The sequence below is a fragment of the Somniosus microcephalus genome, chromosome 22, assembly GCF_052327205.1.
Source record: "Somniosus microcephalus isolate GS21.2 chromosome 22, FLI_Smic_1.0, whole genome shotgun sequence".
In the NCBI taxonomy this organism is placed as follows: Eukaryota; Metazoa; Chordata; class Chondrichthyes; order Squaliformes; family Somniosidae; genus Somniosus; species Somniosus microcephalus.
Genome location: NC_141008.1, coordinates 44,235,622 through 44,249,011, shown reverse-complemented (window position 1 = coordinate 44,249,011; position 13,390 = coordinate 44,235,622). Strand labels below are relative to the sequence as shown.

General features: G+C 49.0%; 1 protein-coding gene across 1 annotated transcript in view; it reads left to right on the top strand.

Moving 5' to 3' along the window:
* Positions 1-13,390, top strand: part of pigl (phosphatidylinositol glycan anchor biosynthesis, class L) — a 131,839-nt gene that overhangs the window by 78,836 nt on the left and 39,613 nt on the right. Inside the window, exon 6 of the mRNA XM_085965104.1 lies at positions 13,219-13,286. Coding sequence (XP_085821230.1) covers positions 13,219-13,286 — 68 coding nt within the window. The remainder of the gene's footprint in view (positions 1-13,218; positions 13,287-13,390) is intronic.

Here is a 13,390-nt window from a genome sequence, read left to right as displayed (position 1 = left end):
TTTTCCTGTCATAAATTCCATTTCTTTCCCACAAGGACACAGTGTGAAGCACCCCCCAGTGGTGTGTTATGTTATTGCACTGCTGATGGCGGGTTTGATTGTGGAGCTACTCCCTTTGCAGGAGCAACAGCAGATCGGCCTTTTGTGTTGTAATTTGCATTGGTCCTGTATTTCCTGATTGCAGAGAGGCAACGACATGGACTTTGAGATCCCTTGTGATTCATTGGTGTCTCTCTGTCTCTCTCTCTGACCCTCTCTCTCTCTGACCCTCCCCCTCTCTCTCTCTGACCCTCTCTCTCTCTGTCTCTCTCTCTCATCCTCTCTCTCTCTCTCTCTCTCTCTCTGACCCTTCCCTCTCTCTCTCTCTCTCTCTGACCTCCTCTCTCTCAATTCAATTCAATTCAATTCAAATCGCTTTATTGGCATGACAAGGTACATCTTATGTTGCCAAAGCATCGAAAAACATTCATGGTTGAACACATAAATACAGATCTATCCATACAGTGTGTAAACAGATATATCCTTGAGTGTATAAATATACATTCATATAATTTGTATATACTCTTTTCTTATATTTAGTGGTTGTCCCTCTGTTTATGGCAAGCTGTAACATAGTGTGCCTCTCTCGCTCTCTCTGACCCTCTCTCTCTGACCCTCTCTCTCTCTCTCTCTCTGACCCTCTCTCTCTCTGACTCTCTCTCTCAAATTCAAATTCAAATTGCTTTATTGGCATGATAAGGTACATCTTATGTTGCCAAAGCATCAAAATACATTTATGGTTGAACACATAAACGCAGTTCTATTCATACAGTGTATAAACAGGTATATCCCTGAGTGTATAAATATACATTCGCATTGTTTATATATACTCTTTTCTTAGTTTACTGGTTGTCCCTCTGTTCATGGCAAGCTGTAACATAGTGTGCTGCCAGTGTTACACAGCTTCTCTCCTCCCCCAGTAGGAATGGGAGTTTTTGGTTGTCATTCAGATTTCTGAATTCAGGGCATATTTGTGAGAATTTTTGGTAGAAATTCTCCCTGATGCCCTGATATTTTCCACAGGCTGTGAGGAAGTGCATCTCTGTCTCCACTACTCCCTGACTGCAGTGAGAGCATATCCTGTCTTCTCTTGGCAGCCTGGTCTGCCTGTGTCTGCCTTTTTCGATCGCTAGGCTATGTTCGCTAAGTCTGTACCTTGTCAAGGTTCTTCTCAGTTTGTTATCCTTTACCATGGTCAGGTAATCAGCTATGTTGTATTGTCTGTTTTGCTATGTTGCATTGTCTCTCTCTGACCCTCTCTCTCTCTCTCTCTCTGACCCTCTCTCTCTCTGACCCTCTCTCTCTGACCCTCTCTATCTCTCTGACCCTCTCTCTCTCTCTCTCTCTCACACTCTCTCTCTCTCCCTGACCCTCTCTCTCGCTCTCTCTCTCTCTGACCCTCTCTCTGACCCTCTCTCTCTCTCTCTCTCTCTGATCCTCTCTCTCTCTCTCTGACCCTCTCTCTCTGACCCTCTCTCTCTCTCTCTCTCTCTCTCTCTCTCTGACCCTCCCTCGCTCTGGCCCTCGCTCTCGCTCTCTCTGTTTTTCGCTCTCTCTCTCGCTCTCTGTCTCTCGCGCTCTCTCTCTCTGTCGCTCTCTGTTTTTCGCTCTCTCTCTCTCTCTCTCTCTGTCTCGCTTTCTCTTTCTCACTCACTTGCTCTCTCCTATGATGAGTTTCATAGTAGAATCCTTTATGGTTTTCCTCCAGTTATTTCAAGTTTTTTTCTGAGCCCTGTCCCAGGTATTTCACCAGTGCTGGCGGTTATCTAGTGTGATGGGCTTGGCAGAGTGGGTTTGAGGCTGGTTTGGTGTCCACAGTGAAGTGGCAGTGATGCATCCACAGACTGCACAGACACAGTCATGTAAAGATAATGTTTCAGTTCGTGTTGCATAGTTAGAGGAAGTATGTGGCGGTTGAAAGCTGAAAAAGAATTTGAGGTATTTCAAATTTAACAACGCGCCTCAGTGTGACCTTTCACCTTCCGCTATAAAGGTTGTGGTTAAGATTGGAAGAAATATTGGAGAGATGTCAGTCATTGCAGGTTGTGCAATTCTTGCTTCATCTCCTGTTGATGTAGGAGGTTTGATTAATCTCCCTGTACTGACCTTGAGTAACCTGGCCAGAATTAATTTTTTTCTAGATTCTGACTAGATTATAATTTTCTGTGGGGGCTCATAGAATCACTGAATCATACATCACAGAGGAGGCTATTCGGCCCATTATGCCGGTGCTGGCTCTTTGAAAGAGCTACCAATTAGTGTCACTTTCCCCATAGACCTGCAACTCCCAGGACATAGTTAGGTTCAATTTTAGGTGCTTGCAGGTTGGAGAGAAGCTTGGGACCTACAGCCTGACTGCTCCACATATTAAAGTTTATTCTTCAGGTGAAATGTTTTGGATTTGCCAGTCCTGAACCGGAGCGGTGTTGCTGCTGATCATCCTCGGTCAAAGTGTAGCGACGCAATGTGAAGTAACTGTGGCGGGCGAGCACGCAGGCATGAAAGGTCAAGCAGTTATTCCGAGGCCTGAGCTGGGCAGGGTGGCACTGACCTCTCCGAGGCCTGAGCTGGGCAGGGTGGCACTGACCTTTCCGAGGCCTGAGCTGGGCAGGGTGGCACTGACCTCTCCGAGGCCTGAGCTGGGCAGGGTGGCACTGACCTCTCCGAGGCCTGAGCTGGGCAGGGTGGCACTGACCTCTCCGAGGCCTGAGCTGGGCAGGGTGGCACTGACCTTTCCGAGGCCTGAGCTGGGCAGGGTGGCACTGACCTTTCCGAGGCCTGAGCTGGGCAGGGTGGCACTGACCTTTCCGAGGCCTGAGCTGGGCAGGGTGGCACTGACCTTTCCGAGGCCTGAGCTGGGCAGGGTGGCACTGACCATCCCTCCAGGTCCTCCTACATTTCTTTGCTGCCGGTTTGAATCCCGGAAGCAGTGGTGCCACACAACTGTGCTGCTGCTTCTAAGCTCCTGTGAAACCCTCAGTAAAGAATCTGCTTTATCTGAAGAGGGAGGGACGAGCACCAAGGACATTGCCGCTCTTCCCCCTGGATCAGGCTCAATAGGCAGAAGGTTGGTTATTTTTTGTATCGCTGAGGAAACTGCACACTGAATCCCAGTTATTGAATGTTGTGCTCCTTACATGAGCCATTTCCCAACCAGGAAGAGAGACTGAGCTTGATGGAAGTTGAAAAGTTACTGACCCTGCCAGTGCCAGCAATAATAAGGACACCAGCGGGTCGGCAAGTTGCAGCTTCGCTCCCAGGCTGTCCACATCTGTAAATAATGAAGCAGACTTCCTCCTCCTTTGCTTAGGGATTGTTGGCTGTGCTTTGTTTGTTGTGGCTAATTTACAGGCCCCACTGAATTGGAGGGGCACTAACTAGTTTTTTGGGGTTGTTGCAATGATAATCCTGTGCTACTGTAAACTGAAGAGATGGGGCACTGTGTGAAGGGCTTGTCCTAGCATAGAAATATTCAAGAAGCTGCATTCAGCCCGGCGGGTTTATTAATGACCGCAGCCTGAATGGAGCAGCGTGAGCTGGTGCGTTTCACAATATTCACCAAGTTAGTGTGAATCGAACCGAAAACAAACATAATCCACCATCTACGCCCCCCACCCCCAAAAGAGACATTACCTGCATCCCTTCCCGGACACCACTTGGCACCTCAGCCATTCCCACCTCACCACAATAGACACTGTCCTCCCTATTCTCCGTTCCCCCCCTCCTCCTCTCCCTTCGCCCTTCCCTCCTCTCTCCCCCTCCCTCCTCCTTCACCCATCCTCCTCCTCCCCTTCACTTTCCTCCTCCTCCCTCCCTTCCCACATCCTCCTCCTCCCTCCCTCCTTTCCCCCTTCCCTCCACCCCATCCAGCCCACTCTCCGCTGTTCACCGATTGAGTCTAGTTGTGAGCAGTCAGCCACAAGTCAGAGGCATCTCTGTCATAAGGCCTTGCTGTCGCCATCATCAGCTCCCCCATCCGCTGTATCAGTTTTATTGCAGTCACCATTGTGTGCAAAAACAAGCCTGGCCATTTCTTGTTGATCTTATACATTGAAATTGGGGATACTGCTTTTATTGGCAACTGGGTCAGACCTTTCCCCAATGCATTTAAGATACATGTGGTGTGACAGTAATGTACATAAGAACATAAGAAATAGAAGCAGGAGTCGGCCATACGGCTCCTCGAGCCTGCTCCGCCATTTAATAAGATCATGGCTGATCATTGACCTCAACTCCACTTTCCTGCCCGATCTCCATATCCCTTGATTCCCCTAGAGTCCAAAAATCTATCGCTCTCAGCCTTGAATATACACAAAGACTCAGCATTCACAGCCCTCTGGGGCAGAGAATTCCAAAGATTAACAGCCCTCTGAGTGAAGAAATTCCTCCTCATCCCGGTCTTAAATGGCCGACCCCTTATCCTGAAACTATGCCCCCTAGTTCTAGACACTCCAGCCAGGGGAAACAACCTCTCAGCATCTACCCTGTCAATCCCCTTCAGAATCTTGTATGTTTCAATGAGATCACCTCTCATTCTTCTAAACTCCAGAGAGTATAGGCCCATTCTACACAATCTCTCATCATAGGACAGCCCTCTCATCCCAGGAATCAATCTAGTGAACCTTCGTTGTACCGCCTCCAAGGCCAAGTATATCCTTCCTTAGATAAGGAGACCAAAACTGTGCACAGTACTCCAGGTGTGGTCTCACCAAGGCCCTGTACAATTGTAGCAAGACTTCCTTACTCTTACACTCCAACCCCCTTGCAATAAAGGCCAACATGCCATTTGCCTTCCTTATTGCTTGCTGTACCTGCATGCTAGCTTTCTGTGTTTCTTGTACGAGGACACCCAAATCTCTCTCAACACCAACATTTGAAAGTTTTTCACCATTTAAAAAAAATTCTGTTTTTCTATTCTTCCTACCAAAGTGAGTAACCTCACATTTCCCTACATTATACTCCATCTGCCACCTTGCTGTCCATTCACTTATCACAGAATCACAGAAACCCCACAGTGCAGATAGAGGCCATTTCGGCCCTTCGAGCCTGCACCGACACATATCCCACCCGATCCCCGTAACCCCTACACCAACACATATCCCACCCTATCCCCGTAACCCCACGTATTTAATCCCCCTAACACTAAGGGTCAATTTATCATAGCCAATCAACCTAACCCACACATCTTTGGACTGTGGGAGGAAACCGGAGCACCCGGAGAAAACCCACGCAAACACGGGGAGAATGTGCAAACTCCACACAGACAGTCGCCCGAGGCCGGATTTGAACCCGGGTCTCTGGTGCTGTGAGGCAACAGTGCTAACCACTATGCCAAAGAGTCTGCAAAGGGATATACTTAGTCGATGTATATCCCTTTGCAGACTCTTTGGCCGGAATTTTGCCAGCGCTCAGGGAGCGGATTTGGAGGCAGGACATCCAGCAAAATCGCAAAGCTTGACAGCGGGCAGGAAACCTGCTGTCAACCCGCCTCCAATCAATCTTCCCAAGTGTCGGGTCCCCGATTTGCGCATGGACCCGATACCTAGCGGCGGGAAGAAGATTATAGCTACTTAACTGCCTGTCAAAGGTTGTAAACAGGCAGTTAATAGGCTCTTTTGCAATTTTGACATTTTTCTACTTCAGGCTTCCTGATAGTCCGGATACCACGCCAGGTAAGTGTGGCGTGTTGTGAGTCTGCTAATGTTTCTGCATTGATGACAGCTGCAGAAGTGGTGTGAAGGATTCAATGCTGCACTGGTGAGTTTCAGAGGCAAGAAAATGTTGGGAAATTAATTTTTAATGCATTTAGACTTTTTGTAGGTAAGAAGTTTTGAATTGGCTGTCTAGTCTCACCTCATTGGGAGAACCTCTCTCACCAGTGACAGATCGCTTCTGTAACCTCACCTGCAGCTGCCATCTGTTCTAGCCTAACAAGGGAGTCTGGGTGCAATAACTCATCTGTGAACAGTCATTTGCAATGTTTGTAGCACCTCAGTGCTGTCAAACACTGAGAAATGAGCTGTCAAAGAAAAAATGTGCGTGGTCCCTTTAAGAAAACCGGCAGATGACACGTCATCAAATGATGTCATCAGAACGGCATCTTCTTAATTGGCCGACAAGCCCGCAGGGTGGGCATAACAAGGCCAATCGACGTAAAATCACGTCCGTGGGCCGGATGAAGTTGGGGACGGGACTGGAACCCGGAAACCAGCTGACCCGCTCCCAAGCCTTTGTGTTTTCCTCACAGCTTACTGTCCCACCTAGCTTTGTATCATCAGCAAACTTGAATACAATACACTTGGTCCCTTCATCTAGGTCATTAATGAAGATTGTGAATAGCTGAGGCCCCAACACCGATCCTTGAGGCACCCCACTAGTTACAGCCTGCAAACCTGAAAAAGATCCATTTATCCCTACTCTGTTTTCTGTCCGTTAACCAATCCTCTATCCATGCTACTATATTACCCCCAACCCCATGAGCTCTTATCTTGTGTAATAACCTTTTATGTGGCACCTTATCGAATGCCTTTTGGAAATCCAAATATACTACATCCACTGGTTCCCCTTTATTTACTCTGCTAGTTACATCCTCAAAAAACTCTAATAAATTTGTCAAACATGATTTCCCTTTCATAAAACCATGTTGACTCTGCCTAATCATGTTATGATTTTCTAAGTGCCCTGATACCACTTCCTTAACAATCAATTCCAGCAGTTTCCCAACAACTGATGTCAGGCTAACTGGCCTGTAATTCCCTGTTTTCTGTCTCCCTCCTTTCTTGCATGTGTACGTTTGTGACCTTCCAATCTGCTGGGACCATTCTAGAATCTAGGGAATTTTCGAAGATCAAAACCAATGCATCCACTATCTCTTCAGCCACCTCTTTTAGAACCCTAGGATGTAGGCCGTCAGGTCCAGGGGATTTGTCGGCTTTTAGTCCCATTAGTTTCTCTAGTACTTTTTCTCTACTTATATTAATTATGTTAAGTTCCTCACCCTCATTAGACCCTTGGTTCCCCACCATTTTGGTATGCTTTTTGTGTCTTCTAACATTTCTGCCATTTCCTTATTCCCCATAATAATGTCTCCTGTCTCAGCCTCCAAGGGACCAACGTTTACTTTTGCTAATCTCTTCCTTTTTACATACTTGGAGAAGCTCTTACAATCTGTTTTTATATTTCTTGCTAGTTTTCTCTCATTCTATTTTTTCCCTTTTTATCAATTTTTTGGTCAACCTTTGCTGGTTTCTGAAACTCTCCCAATCCTCAGGCTTACTATTATTCTTTGCAACATTATAAGTTTCTTCTTTCAATCTAATGCTATCCTTAACGACTTTAGTTAGCCACGATTGGATCACTTTTCCCGTGGAGTTTTTGTTTCTCAATGGAATGTATTTTTGTTGAGAATTATGACATATTTCTTTAAATGCTAGCCATTGCTTATCTACCGCTGATACGCTTATCAATTACTCCATAAAAGGCGATGAATTAGGAAAGTAATGAAAAGGTTTTTATTAACTAAAGAACAGAGCATGCCTCTCGTGGACGACTGGTTCCAAGAAGGAAGTGGGTTGCCGGGCAGCCACCTTTATACCAGGTCATGTAGGCGGAGCCAGCTGAGGCATGCATTGGTACACAGTGAGTAGCAAGAGGTAACAATGTGCAATAACGATAACAGTAGTGAACAACAATGAAAACAATAACAGTGGTTTACCACATTCACCCCTTGTTTAAAATTGAGTCCGGCGGGGTGAAGTGTACTAAAAGTTCGTGTAGGTAAGTCTATCAGGAGGCCTTGCATGCTGTCCTGATCGTCGTAGCAGCGGCGGCGGTGCAGCAGTATCCAATGTCGAGTCTGGTGTCTGAGTGGTTGACGAAGGGTCCTGGGGCTCCGGCATGCCGTCTACAGGGGTTGGGTTGGGAGAAGTGGTGGATAATAACGGTGGTGATTCAGGGGCGCCCGAGGGTGCGAGGTCTCGTATGGAGACCGTGTCCTCCCGCCCGTCTGGGTATGCCACGTAGGCATACTGGGGGTTGGCGTGTAGGAGGTTCACCCTCTCGACCAGGGGGTCCGTTTTATGGGTCCTCACGTGCCTCCGCAGTAGGACGGGCCCAGGAGAAGTTAGCCATGTCGGTAGCGAGGTTCCCGATGTGGACTTCCTGGGGAAAACGAACATTTGCTCATGAGGGGTGGCATTTGTGGCAGTACAAAGCAGTGACCGGATGGAGTGGAGCGCCGCAGGGAGGGCCTCCTGCCAGCGAGAGGTCGGAAGGCCCTTAGATTTTAAGGCTAAGAGGACGGCCTTCCAAACCATCGCGTTCTCTCTTTCCACCTGGCCGTTCCCCCGGGGGTTGTAGCTGGTGGTCCTGCTCGTAGCAATACCTCTCGCGAGCAGGTACTGACGAAGTTCGTCGCTCATGAAAGATGAGCCCCGGTCGCTATGTATATAGCTGGGGAACCCGAACAAGGCGAAGAGGTCATTCAGACATTTGATGACCGTGGTACTGGTCATGTCTGGGCAAGGGATGGGAAACTGGAGTACTCATCAACAATGTTGAGGAAGTACACGTTGCGGTCAGAGGAAGGGAGGGGCCCCTTAAAGTCGATGCTCAAGCGCTCGAAGGGGCGAGTGGCCTTGATCAGGCTTGCTCTGTCTGGCCTATAAAAATGCGGTTTGCATTCGGCACAGATTTGGCAGTTCCTGGTCATAGTTCTGACCTCCTCGATGGAGTAGGGCAGGTTGCGGGACTTAATGAAGTGGCAGAATCTGGTGACCCCGGGGTGGCAGAGGTCATTGTGGAGGGTCCGCAGTCTTATCAACTTGCGCGTTGGTGCATGTACCTCGTGATAGAGCATCTGGGGGCTCATTGAGTTTCCCGGGCCGGTACAAGATATCGTAATTGTAGGTGGAAAGTTCAATTCTCCACCTCAAGATCTTGTCGTTCTTGATTTTGCCCCTCTGCTTATTATTGAACATAAAAGCAACTGAACGCTGGTCAGTGAGAAGGGTAAATCGTTTTCCGGCCAGGTAATGCCTCCAGTGTCGCACCGCTTCCACAATAGCCTGGGCCTCCTTTTCGACAGAGGAGTGTCGAATCTCGGGGCCCTGGAGGGTCCTTGAGAAAAAGGCCACGGGTCTCCCCGCCTGGTTAAGGGTTGCAGCTAGGGCGAAGTCGGATGCATCGCTCTCCACTTGGAAAGGGATGGACTCATCCACTGCGTGCATTGTGGCCTTCGCAATATCACTCTTGATAAGAGTGAAGGCAGCACCCGCCTCTGATGTCAGGGGGAAGGAGGTGGACTTGATGAGGGGTCTGGCTTTGTCCGCATAGTTGGGCACCCACTGAGCATAGTAAGAGAAAAACCCCAGGCATCTCTTCAGTGCTTTTAGGCAGTGGGGGAGGGGGAGCTCCATAAGGGGGCGCATTCTGTCGGGGTCGGGCCCGATGACTCCGTTCTCCACTACGCAGCCGAGGATGGCAAGGCGCGTGGTGTGAAACATACATTTCTCTTTGTTGTATGTTAGATTCAGCCGCTGGGCCGTACGGAGGAATTTCGCTAGATTAACGTCATGGTCCTGCTGGTCGTGGCCGCAGATGGTGACGTTATCCAGATAGGGAAAGGTGGCCTGCAGCGCGTTCTGGTCAACCATCCGGTCCATCTCCCTTTGGAAGACCGAAACCCCGTTGGTGACGCCGAAGGGGACCCTAAGGAAGTGGTAGAGGCGGCCGTTTGCCTCGAAGGCAGTATACTGGCGGTCCTCATGGCGGATAGGGAGTTGGTGGTATGCTGACTTAAGGTCAATGGTGGAGAATACCCTGTATTGCGCAATCTGATTGACCATATCAGATATGCGGGGAAGGGGGTATGCGTCCAGCTGGGTGTACCGGTTTATGGTTTGGCTGTAGTCGATGACCAGGCGGCGTTTATCGGCGGTCTTAACGACTACAACCTGGGCTCGCCATGGGCTGGTGCTCCCTTCGATAATGCCCTCCTTCAGGAGTCGCTCCACCTCAGCGCTAATAAAAGCTCTGTCCCCGGCGCTGTACCGCCTGCTCTTGGTAGCGATGGGTTTACAGTCGCGGGTGAGGTTAGCGAACAAGGTGGGGGGGGACTTTGAGTGTGGAAAGGCTGCAAGTGGTGCGCGGCGGGCGATTTAAAAGCTGTTGGTTGCAGAGTGTGAGTGGGGGAAGGGGTCCACCGTATGCCAATGTGACACTTTTGAGGTGGCACTGAAAATCCAACCCTAGCAGAACGGCAGCGCAAAGACGGGGCAGGACAAGAAGTTTAAAATTTTTATATTCAGTGCCCCTAACCGAAAGGGTCACCACACAGTAGCCGCCGATGTCCGTTGAATGGGACTTGGACGCCATAGAAATCCGATGGCGCGTTGGCAGGACCGTGAGGGAGTGGCTACGCACCGTGTCGGGGTGAATAAAACTCTCCGTGCTCCCGCTGTCAAACAGGCAAGTAGTGGCGCGGCAGTTTACCGTAATGTCCATCATGGACCTGGACAGATGATGAGGGAGGGCTTGATCCAGCGTAACGGAGGCCAGTGTATGGCTGCGTGAGCTGATATGGTCGTCCGACAAGACGGTGGTCGAGTCCGGAGACAAATTGGCGGTTTGAGTGCGGAGGGCAAAATGGCGGCGGCCATGATTCCGATCCCCACGCGGCCGGAGGTGCACAAAATGGCGGAGAAGATGGCTGCCCCCATGGTTCACACGCGACGCTGCTGGCGTTTGCGGGTTTCCCTCTGCAGGCGTTGGCGTAATGGCCTTTCCTCCCGCAGCCAGAGCAGGTAGCAGTCTTCGCCGGGCAGCGCGCTCTGGGGTGTTTTAACTGGCCACAGAAATAGCATTTTTGGGCCTGGTTACGGGACATCGCTGCAGTAGTTGGTACCGGGGGCGGCGGTCCCATGTCCCAAGGTCGCGATGACCATGGCGCGGCCCCGTTACGTGCGTATGCTTCGAGGTTTCGGTGGGCCGCATCTAGTGAGAGCGCGAGGGCTACGGCCATCTTCAGGTCGAGCTCCTTGCTTTCGAGCAGTCTCTGCCGGGAGTAGTCGGACTGGAGGCCCTTAACGAAGGCATCACAGGTAAGTCCCTCCGCGTGCGCCGCAGCCGTTACCGCCTTACAGTCGCAGTCCCTGCAGAGCGTCTGTAACGCCCGTAAAAATGCCTCTACCGATTCCCCCGGTTGCTGCCTGCGGGGTCCCAGGAGGTGTCTGGCGTAAATCATATTCACTGGGCGCGTGTATTGCCCTTTTAGCAGGTCGAGAGCCGCCGTGTACGTAGTAACGTCCCGGATGAGTGTATATACTTGAGGGCTCACCTGGGCGGTCAGGACTTTTAATTTGTTCTCCTCCGATGTCACGGCGGAGGCTTCTAGGAAGGATTCAAAGCAGCTCAGCCAGTGTTCGAAATTGGTAGATGAACCCGCCGCTTGGGGGTCGAGGTCCAGGCATGCTGGTCTGAGGGCTCGCAGCAACGCCTGCTGTTGTTGCTGCTCCGTTCCGGACCTTTTACTTTTAGTTAATAAAATTGATACGCTTATCAATTACTCCATAAAAGGCGATGAATTAGGAAAGTAATGAAAAGGTTTTTATTAACTAAAGAACAGAGCATGCCTCTCGTGGACGACTGGTTCCAAGAAGGAAGTGGGTTGCCGGGCAGCCACCTTTATACCAGGTCATGTAGGCGGAGCCAGCTGAGGCATGCATTGGTACACAGTGAGTAGCAAGAGGTAACAATGTGCAATAACGATAACAGTAGTGAACAACAATGAAAACAATAACAGTGGTTTACCACAACCGCCATACCTTTTAATCTATTTTTCCAATCTACCTTAGCCAACTCACCCTTCATACCTATTTAATTGGCTTTATTTAAGTTTAAGACTCTAGTTTCGGACTTAGGCAAGTCACTCTCAAAATTAACATGAAATTCTATCATAATATGATCACTCTGCCCAAAGGATCCTTTACTATGAGATTGCTAGTTAACCCTGTCTCATTACACAATACAAGATCTAAAATAGCCTGTTCCCTGGTTGGTTCCATGACATATTGTTCGAGGAAATTATCCCGAATGCATTCCATGAACTCGTCCTCCAGACTACCTTTGCCAATTTGATTTGTCCAGTCTATATGAAGATTAAAGTCCCCCAAGATTATTGCATTATCTTTGTTGCAAGCTCCTACTATTTCTTGATTAATATTCTATCCAACGGTATAGCTACTGTTAGGGGGCCTATATACTATTCCTTCCAGTGTTTTCTGCCCCTTGTTATTCCTTATCTACACCCATACTGATTCTACTTCCTGATCTTCCGAGCCAAGATCCTTTCTCGCTACTGTCCTTATGCGATCCTTTTTTATCAGGGCTACTCCCCCTCCTTTTCCATTCTGCCTGTCTTTTTGAAATGTCAAGGACCCTGGAACATTTAGTTCCCAACCTTGGCCACCTTGCAACCATGTCTCTGTAATGGCTATTAGATCAAACCCATTTATCTCTCTTTGTGCCACTGATTCATCTATCTCGTTACGAATGCTTCGTGCATTCAGATAAAGAGCCTTTAATTTAAATTTTTTACCATTATTGCTTGCTTTGACCTTATTCTCCGCTGCACTGCTACCGTTAAACTCTCTGTCCCGTCCTGTTACACGCTGCTTATTTTTACCCAAATCACTACACTGCTCTATTGCCTTGACCTTTCTCTTTAGATTTCTAAATTTCCCCTCACCTGACCCCTCCCCCCCCCTTTTTTAGGGGGGGGAGGGGTCAGGGTCATGCCACCGACTAGTACAAGAGATGGTGCAGCAATTCAACTGGGTGCCGATGTTGATGTCCGTGCAGGATTTTTTTTTAAGCGCTCCTCCATATTAAACAGTGAAGTTACCAACTGCAATAAACTCAAAATAAACCACACAATATCGGAAACAGCTGAGCAGTTACATTGATCCTGAAACCTCAGAGCCACTAAAACCTCAGCACCTTGGCCCTAAAAACTGTGCTCAGCAATATGCATCAAAATGGCAATTCTTAGAGGGAGGGTCCTTACTACAGCAGCAGATCCTTCCCTTTGGAGGGAGCCCTTTATGGATAGCCCTCTTTATCCTTCTTTGTGTTGCTGGTGGTAGGGGCTAGTGTGTTTCATCCTTCATTTTGCTCTTGCAGGTGTTGACATTTGATGAAGGTGGAGTGAGTGGACATGCCAACCATATCGCTGTTTACTACGCCATCAGGTAAATACCGAGTCTTTCATCTTCTCAACAGTTTCTCTCCCCCCGCCCCCCCCAGGACCCACAAATATTCAGTTCATAAATGTCCTCGGAGTACCTGTAACCTT